The sequence below is a fragment of the Nematostella vectensis genome, chromosome 4, assembly GCF_932526225.1.
Source record: "Nematostella vectensis chromosome 4, jaNemVect1.1, whole genome shotgun sequence".
Lineage (NCBI taxonomy): Eukaryota > Metazoa > Cnidaria > Anthozoa > Actiniaria > Edwardsiidae > Nematostella > Nematostella vectensis.
Genome location: NC_064037.1, coordinates 6,272,207 through 6,283,264, shown reverse-complemented (window position 1 = coordinate 6,283,264; position 11,058 = coordinate 6,272,207). Strand labels below are relative to the sequence as shown.

At 39.0% G+C, this 11,058-nt stretch overlaps 1 protein-coding gene across 2 annotated transcripts; it reads left to right on the top strand.

Annotated features, from left to right (window-relative positions):
• The first annotated feature begins 4 nt into the window (after positions 1-4).
• Positions 5-10,967, top strand: LOC116616212 (MAP kinase-activated protein kinase 5-like). 2 transcript variants are annotated; one of them, XM_032378206.2, is made up of 14 exons: positions 5-108; positions 378-451; positions 749-824; positions 1,436-1,533; positions 1,858-1,966; positions 3,595-3,684; positions 4,214-4,309; positions 4,431-4,511; positions 5,791-5,978; positions 8,353-8,479; positions 8,904-9,043; positions 9,754-9,881; positions 10,108-10,215; positions 10,500-10,967. In XM_032378206.2, the coding sequence occupies exons 1-14, from the start codon at positions 79-81 to the stop codon at positions 10,595-10,597; spliced, it is 1,443 nt and encodes a 480-aa protein (XP_032234097.2). In that variant the 5' UTR covers positions 5-78; the 3' UTR covers positions 10,598-10,967. The 2 variants fall into 2 exon arrangements, with proteins under 2 accessions (XP_032234097.2, XP_048582043.1); XM_048726086.1 differs by lacking the exon at positions 5-108 and adding an exon at positions 125-294.
• Positions 10,968-11,058: the final 91 nt, after the last annotated feature.

Below are 11,058 nucleotides of genomic sequence, written 5' to 3'. Positions count from 1 at the left end.
AGATTTTATGGAGCCCGCTGAACAAGATATGCGGTATATCTAATAGAGTATGCTCAGTTGCTAAATAAGTTTTCCAAGATGGCGGAACCGAGTCCATTTATCATGTTGGTAAGCTATTTTCATGTTATTATTGACTTTGATGCTTGAAATTCCGTGTGCGTTAAATGGCCCACAAATTGACAACTATCGGAATCTCCAAAGATTCTATCGTTTTGATATGACATGTTTAAGTTTGACACGATATTCCCCGTAACAACTCGATCAAGGAAAATGTCAAATGACGCAAACTGCAAAGTACGAAAATACAAATTTAAAAGACCAATTGTTTTGAACAGATTGGTTCCTTTCCGTTTAACATTTCACTGATGCTTTTTCAGGAAACTCCAATCGAGGATGATTATGATATTGACTGGACTAAAAGGCTAGGTTCTGGGATTAGCGGACCAGTCAGGTATCAAATTGTTGTTTATGATGATTGTTGTCGTTGAGGTGAATGCGGTGATATTCCTATTTTTGGTGTGGTTATCCTGCTGTACATATTTATAGTTCCTAGGAAATTGTGTTTTTTTTATGTAACTTCTTTATTGATGGTAATTATACCCGTTACTGTGGTGTCTAAAGCTATCAATATTTTTGTGTTCATTCATTCTGGCTGAAGAATTTGCTGCTTTTTTGACATTTCCAACTTCCTATTACTTTTTCCCTCAAATTACCCAGACTGGTTGTTTATTTCTCTCCCAAAATACAGAGAGTGTAAAAGCAAGACTTCTGGCAAGAGCTATGCACTGAAATGCTTAACAGACACCCCAAAAGGACTATCAGAGGTACCCATCAACCTACACCATACCTCGGAAATCTCAAGGCTTCAGATTGTCTTGGGGGAAGGGGTGGGGTATATTCGTTTTTTTTTGGGGGGGGGGGATGGCTATATACTCCACAGGTGTATATAGAAAACAAGCACAAATCCACATATAGATCTTACAAGGGTGTTAGATAAATTGCACTATGCAAGAGAATTATTGTTTTAATTCTTTTAATAAAAAAAGGGAAATGTCAATTTTCTATAAAATAATTTTTAGGAAGCGTTAAAAATCGCTATAAAGAGGGAGATCTTGTGCTCAACACAGGGGATTGGGAAAAGGGGTCCAAAATCTTGGATGCCTAATGTGAGAGAGTTGACTGGTATGCTATAATTCAGTTTTTCTTGACTTCATGGTCAAATGAAATAACCCTTATGAACTTGTTGTCTAAATGTTCTCTCACAAATTTTACATTATCTTGCTAGTATTTCTTTGAGAGTAGTCGACCTGAGTTAAGGCTATATTTATAAATCCATGGTGTCTCTGTCCACTGGCCACAGTGTCAAACCAAACTGGACTATTAGAACGTGGAAATAGGGACAATATTATATAAAGAACTCATGCTCTTTTTTCAGGCAAAATGCCACTCCATCTGTACAGGCCATCCCAATGTTGTCTCAGTTGTTGGAATTTACCATAACAAGATTATTTTACCGGGTGAAATGAGACCAAAGTAAGTCTCTATATAAGATATTTATGGAATTCTTTTTAAGAGATAACATTAAATATGAATAATGTTGAAATATTGAATGGTAATGTGATTGCTTGTACAGAGCACAGGTCCCCAACAATTTTTTTTCTCAGAACAAGATATGTTAATTATTGACCGTTTGGTTCTGATCTTTTCATTTATATCCCATGATGCTAATCTTGTTGTGATACCTATATAGCTCCCGCATTCTTCTTTTCTCAGAACTAGATATATGCTAATGATTGATAGTGTGATTGTGATCTACAAATTAATATTATGGTAATGTTGTTGTGATACCTTATATAGCCCACGCATTCTACTTGTTTTGGAACTAATGGAGGGAGGAGAGCTATTTGAACAAATCAGGAAAAAGAGACGATTTACAGAGAAAGAAGCAATGAAGTTTACCAAAGAGGTAAATTCAGGAATAGATAAAAGTGCCAGCAGCAAATTGCTGTTGAGAAAATACTTTTTTTAAATCACTAGTTGCTATTAGTATGACTACTGTAATTGCTGTAATTTTTTTCCTTTATATTGTAAAATCGAGAACCCTATTGCAAAATCCCTATTTTCCTGAATACCCTGAAAAGGGTTCGACCAGTCTCATAATAAGAGACTTAAAAAATCATTATTTTTTCAAGGCAAAAAAACACCAAAATAAATACAGAAATGGCTGCAGGCATCATGCCAGAAAGTGATGAGAAAATAAAATGGATGTAAGCCTTTTCTGACAGAGAAATATTCTGGCTAATTCATGAGTGCTGTATAATCTGCTTTTTGTTGTTGATATTTTGTTGCCAAAAGCTGGAGTGGGCTGAGATTTCCAACCAAAAAGTATCATGATTTCTTAGTGCAAGATGCCTAATCTTGCCACATCCCATAACTCTGAGGATTATAACTGATGAATACTATCCTGGTATATAAATTATTATTATTTAATGTTTTCCAGATTTCTTCTGTTTGTTGTTTTTATAGATTGCTCAAGCTCTCTACCACTGCTATTCTTTCTTGTTTGTTGTTTCCAGATTTCTCAGGCTCTCTACCACTGTCGTTCCTTCTTGTTATTTTTTTTTTTGGTTGCTCAGGCTCACTACCACTGTCATTCCTTCTTGTTTGTTGTTTTTTAGATTTCTCAGGCTCTCTACCACTGTCATTCCTTCTTGTTTGTTGTTTTTTAGATTGCTCAGGCTCACTACCACTGTCGTTCCTTCTTGTTTGTTGTTTTCCAGATTGCTCAGGCTCTCTACCACTGCTGTTCCTTCTTGTTTGTTGTTTTTTAGATTGCTCAGGCTCTCTACCACTGTCGTTCCTTCTTGTTTGTTGTTTCCAGATTGCTAAGGCTCACTACCACTGTCGTTCCTTCTTGTTTGTTGTTTCCAGATTGCTCAGGCTCTCTACCACTACCATTCCTTCTTGTTTGTTGTTTTTTTGGTTGCTCAGGCTCACTACCACTGTCATTCCTTCTTGTTTGTTGTTTTTTTGGTTGCTCAGGCTCACTACCACTGTGGTTCCTTCTTGTTTGTTGTTTTCCAGATTGCTCAGGCTCTCTACCACTGCCGTTCCTTCTTGTTTGTTGTTTTTTAGATTTCTCAGGCTCTCTACCACTGTCGTTTCTTCTTGTTTGTTGTTTTTTTGGTTGCTCAGGCTCTCTACCACTGCTATTCCTTCTTGTTTGTTGTTTTTTAGATTTCTTAGGCTCTCTACCACTGTCGTTCCTTCTTGTTTGTTGTTTTTTTGGTTGCTCAGGCTCTCTACCACTACCGTTCCTTCTTGTTTGTTGTTTTCCAGATTGCTCAGGCTCTCCACCACTACCATTTCTTCTTGTTTGTTGTTTTCCAGATTGCTCAGGCTCTCCACCACTACTATTCCTTCTTGTTTGTTGTTTTCCAAATTGCTCAGGCTCTCTACCACTGCTGTTCCTTCTTCTTTGTTGTTTTTTTGGTTGCTCAGGCTCTCCACCACTACCATTCCTTCTTGTTTGTTGTTTAACAGATTGCTCAGGCTCTCCACCACTACCATTCCTTCTTGTTTGTTGTTTTCCAGATTGCTCAGGCTCTCTACCACTGCCATTCTTTCAATGTTGCTCACAGGGATCTGAAGCCAGAGAACCTACTCCTTGTGGATAAGAGTGAGGTAGGGCTTGCCCAGAACATGAAATACTGTAAATGATCTTTATATTAATTAAACCCCTCATATCTTAAGAACACCACCTATCTAATGAACTCAGCAAGGATTTTATGTGTAAAGGTTTTATTTTTCATTCATTTGAGTTGACCTTCTAGATAAGTAGGGTGAGTGGTTGGAACTCAACGAGCCTCTTGTTGTCACCCTGACCTATCTATTTCTTGCTCTGTTTCTTTGCACTTAAAGCCGCATTGTCACCAGTTTACTTCCGGAGGCCCGTCAGAAACCTCAACCTTCAAAAGACAAAAGAATCTATTAGAATCTGCGTTATAAAACGGGCCATCCGCTCTAAATTATCAGTCAAATCCATGAAGAAACTTCCAAAAGACACATTGCTTTTAAAATTTTGAAATATTTTCCGTAGTTTCCGTTAAAAATCATCAGAGATTGATACGTAATCGACCGGAAGTAAACTGGTGACAATGCGGCTTTAATATATAAATTTAATTCCAATGTTGTCATAATTGTTACTCTCCAGAATCTGGTGGTCAAGCTGGCTGACTTTGGCTTTGCGAAGGTTGATCAGGGTGACTTGGTCACCCCACAGTTTACACCTTACTACGTCTCACCCCAGGTTGGTTTGTAAGATACATATCCTACTAACACACCAAACATCTCATTAACATTTTGAATGTCAACCGGGTCAGGCAAAGACAGATATTTGTGATGATTACAACAATTTCTCTTATCTGAAGGTTTTAGAGGCCCAAAGAATCCACAGAGCACAAAAGTCTGGAAGATTTCCTTATCTTGCCAAGCCGTATACATATGACAAGGTGATTTTAATAATTTTTAATAGGCATATTTATTTAACTGTTTAATAAATAAGCCATTGTTAACTATTGGTTGTAAGACTGAGGAGGATTTACATAGTTACTTCAGAGCAACATACACATTACTTAAAATCACTTTGAACAAAACATAATTTTGTTCTTGCAATGTTTTGCTTGTTCTGTTGGAAAAGAAATTGTAATGATTTGCAGCCTGCTTGAAAACCAGTTAGCCTGCACAGGCTTGGTTAAAAGAGATTTTTCTTCCAACTAAGGGACTTTCTCTACTCCAGGGCTTCTGGAATTACGCGCTTGTGTGGAAGCGCGTAATTTGGCTTTTTCCGCGTAATCCACAAATTTTCGCGTAATCCCGCGTAATTTGGCTAAATTTTGAAAGACAAAACATTTAATTGCACAGCTGATGTGTTCTTTCAGGGTTTTTACCTCTATTTTTCGAAAAAACAAGAGAGATATTCTTCGTAAGAGTGCGATATTTCGAACTGAATTTCAAAAACAAATAAAATGGCTAGGCATTCTTTGCTAAACCGCGAAGGCCTAGGACTAATAATAAAATACCGTTTTTATTGGCTGGTGGCTAGGAGCCAATGAAAACTTGCCTAAGATATTTTCACGCAAAAAAAAATAACCTTTTCAAGTTATTTCGTGCTTTCCTTCGGTACAAAATGTAGTTTGGGACAGTTGATATTCCGTGTGATGTAGCGCGTAATTCAGTAAAGAATCCCGCAAAATTTTGATTATTTAAAGAAAAATGTATTGCAAAATCCAGCGTCATTAAGCGCGTAATTATTGATTTTCCGCGTAATTTAGCCCGTAATTTAGCAAAGAATCCAGTGTAATTTTCAGTTTTTTCCCGCGTAATTCCAGAAGCCCTGCTACTCTAACTTTCTTTAAACATCAACAGTGCAGCTAATATCTTTCATAGAGGTATTTTATAACAAAGAATGATCTAGTCTAAGATCAAACCATGTACTATAACAATATAACAAACCCAAGTGCAGTGGGATTCTAATCTCAGTCAGGATCATATAAATTATAGCCTGCGTAGCAAGCATTTCTTGACTTTAAGCAAGTCTCACCCTGTAGAAGCCAAGCTCAGATTAAGCAAGAAGGCAATTGAATTTGATTCATAATACTTGAATTCCTATGTCGTTTGTTTTTACAGTTAGGAGTGAGGGTAGGGGGGGGGGGGGGGTTCATGAGATAGGAGGCGTTTTTAGATAGTGGGTGTTTATTGGATCATTTACAGTACCCTCTCTTCCACCAGAGCTGTGATATGTGGTCGTTGGGTGTGGTGATCTACATCATGTTATGCGGATACCCACCATTCTACTCAGAGGTCCCTCGCAAGCAACTCTCTCAGGGAATGCGGCGGCGTATTATGGCAGGGGAGTACTCTTTCCCTGAACAAGAGTGGTCCAAAATCAGCCTTGAAGCTAAGGACGTCATATCCAAGTAAGAGGGGACTTAAATGATAATATCATTGTAACTTCTATTAGTATATTTAGTATTTTTAGCTGTGTGTTTCCCAGTAGATTGTTGTGTGAGTTGTGTCTTTCCCTGCAGGTTGTTTTATGTGGAGTCAAATGCTCCAAGTGCCTTTTGTGAGTTATGTCTTGTCTTTTCCTGTGGGCCATTTGTGAGTTGTATCCCTCCCTGTAGGTTGTTGTTTGAGCTGTGTCTTTCCCAGTAGATTGTTGTGTCTTTCTGTGTAGGTTATGCTCCAGGAGCCTTTTGTGAGTTATTTCTTGTCTTTTCCTGCAGGCTGTATTGTGAGCTGTGTCTTTTCCTGTAGGCTGTATTGTGAGCTGTGTCTTTCCCTGTAGGCTGTATTGTGAGCTGTGTCTTTTCCTGCAGGCTGTATTGTGAGCTGTGTCTTTTCCTGTAGGCTGTATTGTGAGCTGTGTCTTTTCCTGTAGGCTGTATTGTGAGCTGTGTCTTTTCCTGCAGGCTGTATTGTGAGCTGTGTCTTTCCCTGCAGGCTGTATTGTGAGCTGTGTATTTCCCTGTAGGCTGTATTGGGAGCTGTTTCTTTCCCTGTAGGCTGTATTGTGAGCTGTGTCTTTTCCTTCAGGCTGTATTGTGAGCTGTGTCTTTTCCTGTAGGCTGTATTGTGAGCTGTGTCTTTCCCTGTAGGCTATATTGTGAGCTGTGTCTTTCCCTGTAGGCTGTATTGTGAGCTGTGTCTTTTCCTGCAGGCTGTATTGTGAGCTGTGTCTTTTCCTGTAGGCTGTATTGTGAGGTTTATCTTTTCCTGCAGGCTGTATTGTGAGCTGTGTCTTTTCCTGTAGGCTGTATTGTGAGCTGTGTCTTTCCCTGTAGGCTGTATTGTGAGCTGTGTCTTTTCCTGTAGGCTGTATTGTGAGCTGTCTTTTCCTGTAGGCTGTATTGTGAGCTGTGTCTTTTCCTGTAGGCTGTATTGTGAGCTGTGTCTTTTTCTGTAGGCTGTATTGTGAGCTGTGTCTTTTCCTGTAGGCTGTATTGTGAGCTGTCTTTTCCTGTAGGCTGTATTGTGAGCTGTGTCTTTTCCTGTAGGCTGTATTGTGAGCTGTGTCTTTTCCTGTAGGCTGTATTGTGAGCTGTGTCTTTTTCTGTAGGCTGTTTTGTGAGCTTTGCCTTTTCCTGTAGGCTGTATTGTGAGCTGTCTTGTCCTGTAGGCTGTATTGTGAGGTTTATCTTTTCCTGTAGGCTGTATTGTGAGCTGTGACTTTTCCTGTAGGCTGTATTGTGAGCTGTGTCTTTTCCTGTAGGCTGTATTGTGAGCTGTGTCTTTTCCTGTAGGCTGTATTGTGAGCTGTGTCTTTCCCTGTAGGCTGTATTGTGAGCTGTGTCTTGTCCTGTAGGCTGTATTGTGAGGTTTATCTTTTCCTGTAGGCTGTATTGTGAGCTGTGACTTTTCCTGCAGGCTGTATTGTGAGCTGTGTCTTTTCCTGTAGGCTGTATTGTGAGCTGTGTCTTTTCCTGTAGGCTGTATTGTGAGCTGTGTCTTTCCCTGTAGGCTGTATTGTGAGCTGTGTCTTTTCCTGTAGGCTGTATTGTGAGCTGTGTCTTTCCCTGTAGGCTGTATTGTGAGCTGTGTCTTTTCCTGTAGGCTGTATTGTGAGCTGTGTCTTTCCCTGTAGGCTGTATTGTGAGCTGTGTCTTTTCCTGTAGGCTGTTTTGTGAGCTTTGCCTTTTCCTGTAGGCTGTATTGTGAGCTGTGTCTTTCCCTGTAGGCTGTATTGTGAGCTGTGTCTTTTCCTGCAGGCTGTATTGTGAGCTGTGTCTTTTCCTTTAGGCTGTATTGTGAGCTGTGTCTTTTCCTGTAGTCTGTATTGTGAGCTGTGTCTTTCCCTGTAGGCTGTATTGTGAGCTGTGTCTTCTCCTGTAGGCTGTTTTGTGAGCTGTGTCTTTTCCTGTAGGCTGTATTGTGAGCTGTGTCTTTTCCTGTAGGCTGTATTGTGAGCTGTGTCTTTTCCTGTAGGCTGTATTGTGAGCTGTGTCTTTTCCTGTAGGCTGTATTGTGAGCTGTGCCTTTCCCTGTATGCTGTATTGTGAGCTGTGTCTTTTCCTGTAGGCTGTATTGTGAGCTGTGTCTTTTCCTGTAGGCTGTATTGTGAGCTGTGTCTTTTCCTGTAGGCTGTATTGTGAGCTGTGTCTTTTCCTGCAGGCTGTATTGTGAGCTGTGTCTTTTCCTGTAGGCTGTATTGTGAGCTGTGTCTTTTCCTGTAGGCTGTATTGTGAGCTGTGTCTTTTCCTGTAGGCTGTATTGTGAGCTGTGTCTTTTCCTGTAGGCTGTTGTGTGGGCTGTGTCTTTCCCTGTATGCTGTATTGTGAGCTTTCCCTGCAGGTTGTTGTGCGTGGAGCCTGGCCAGCGGCTGAGTATCAATGAGCTGTTGGAGCACTCCTGGCTGAATCAGAATGCCTCTTCGCCAGATGTTGAGCTACAAACTCCTGCTGTCATCACAGCTGATGAGGTATAAACCATCAATGATAAAGAATGAACTTAACATCCCATGTGCACTTTTTCCTTTCACATGCATTCATGTCATGAATTTCATGTTTTTATTTTTCTAACTTGTGCATGTTCATGCTACTTGTTAGAAATATTCCTGTCTACTCTGTTATGTTTCTTTAGTGGCTAAATAAAGATTCATACAAAAAGTAAGAGCATGTGTAATATTTCTTCAAATCTGCCCATCTTGGCTGGTATTTTTTTTTAAATATGGCTAAAAAAGAAACCACATTTAAAAAATATATATTTTACTCAGAAAAATAGCAGAGAGTGTTGATAGATCAAGCTCTGGGGCAACAAGTAGTCTTTCATTGACGCTTTTTGGAAAAAAAAAATTCCTTGAGCTGTAAGCCCTGTGTGTAAGTAGATTCCATTTTATTACCCAGGAAGCCTTCGAGGAAGCCATGACTGCGCATAATGTGCAATTAACTGAGATGAGAATCTCTGATCATGTCATCTCACTCAAGCCACTCAGTGAATCACGAAACCCCATGTTGGAGAGACGCAAGCACATGACCCCCTCAAGGTATGGACCAATATCTATGGTAAGGGTGGGGTATTGTTAGAGTAGATAGAGGGTAGTTAGAATAGAAAGCCAGCAGAAGATAGAGAAACAAAAGAGAAGAAAGTAGGAAGGAACAATCAAACAAAAAGTGGAAATGAGAAAAAGAATACTCAACTGCAAAAAGATGGTAGGGACTAACAAATACTACTAACAAATCACAACACTTTTTGGGTGGCAAACTCAAGGGCGCTAAGGCTTTTAGAGATAAAATAACAATAACAAAAAGCAGCTTATTTATAAGCTTAGATATAAGCCAGAAAGTTTATTTGTCAGAAAGGGCTTATTTTAATTTAAAGATTTCATTTTTATCACATTCTTTCACCATTCTTTGGCATAGCAGGCACAGTCATTTCTGTGTTGATTTTGGCTTGAATTTGCCCCTCAAAAAGTCACGTAAGCAATTAGTGCAATTCTTTTATTGAGGAAGGGAGAGGGAGGTGTTGAATTAGGGGGGAAGGATTGGGTGGCTATGCATCCCCTATTTTGATGAATTCCTGGTACACGCTTTGTATTATCCACTTTTCATGTTCAATGTCTAGTTTTTCCACCCCCCTTTTATATAGTCTGGATCTACCAGTAGGGGTAGGGGAAAGGGAGTAGAAAAGGATTGGAGTAAGGATAGCAAAACAAGGAAATTTATTGACAGTTCTGATTGCTGGAATATCTAACAGGCTGCCTAGCTCAGCTGAGCAAGTTCCAAGTGCATTTGATCCAGACGAGCATGTCCATGATAAGTTAGCCACCAAATCACTGCGCGATCTTATAGCATTCTGCATCATGCCGCCCAGAAGATCTGCAGGTAAAACAAAAGGTGTTATTCTTTATATTAGGAGCACTGGATTGCTGCAGTTGCTGCAATTCCAAAAGCCCTAATCAGCTAGGATTAGCTTCCCAATTTTTTTTTTTTTTTTTTTTTACTTTTGGAATTTTAGCTTAAGTTGTGCAACATTTTAAGGTTATTTTCAAATTTCATAATAACTGTGATTTTTTTTGTGGTGTCTGCCCATTATGTTATGCTACCTCAGAGGATTACTGCGCTGAGGATGAGTTGAGCAAGTTGGTATCTAGAGCTCTGGAGCTAAACCCCTTATCACGAAAACTTAGGGAGGCACTCATCATAGAATCTTGGGATGGTAAGTTAAATACATGATAATGAATGTAGTGATGGTGATGATAATTACATTGAGGATGATGAGAATGGTGATGGTGATGTTTGTTGTGGTTGTGATAATTGTTTTCAATCAAAAGTAGGCTATTTTTGTCTGTGTCAAATATATCATCATCATCATCATCATTTCCTAATTTCCCATTGATGATACTATGATAGAATCATTTCCTTTTTTTATCTTGCTGTTGTTTTGTAGTTGTGGTCAAATTCATTCAATGATTCAATTATTCTGTCACGATCTTCCACCAGGAGAAAAGTTTGATGGGTCAGTAGACAAGCGGCGTCTGGCCAAAGCCATCAGCGAGATAGTACACAATATGAGAGCTACTCTAGAAAGGCGGAGATAACAAAGCATCGCTTGAAAGATTTTAATTGTACAAATATTTTAACGCCTTACAGCATACTCATTCATGATAGATATAGGTAACTTAAACAAGTATCAAATATTCTTAAAAAAGTTGAACCATGTACTGATATGCATGTTTGCAACTGAACCTAGCCAATTTGAAGTCATCCCTGTTACTGCAATCATTTTTAAAAATGTAAAAAGTTTGGAGACCCTAAATGTTCAAAGGGCTAATGAAATCCACACCCAAGCAATTTAAGAGATATAAAAATAATTGTAAATAATCAAGAAAAATAATTTATTATTGTAACATATCGTTTTAGAGCAAAAACATTATAGACACCACGCAATTAAATACCACAAATTCCGAATTTGCAAATAATTATTTGTGAGCGCTTTTTTATAATTAGGGTAATTTTCTTTTTTTTTTTCTCATTCACTCCTGGGCTAGCTTATTCGGGA

What these genes read in the sequence shown, in the direction of transcription:
- LOC116616212 (XM_048726086.1), top strand. Translation starts at nt 223, where the DNA reads ATGTTTAAGTTTGACACGATATTCCCCGTAACAACTCGATCAAGGAAA. An exon ending in GGGATTAGCGGACCAGTCAG is followed by an intron (nt 452 to 748) that starts GTATCAAATTGT and finishes CCCAAAATACAG; the next exon opens with AGAGTGTAAAAGCAAGACTT. An exon ending in CATCATAGAATCTTGGGATG is followed by an intron (nt 10,216 to 10,499) that starts GTAAGTTAAATA and finishes ATCTTCCACCAG; the next exon opens with GAGAAAAGTTTGATGGGTCA.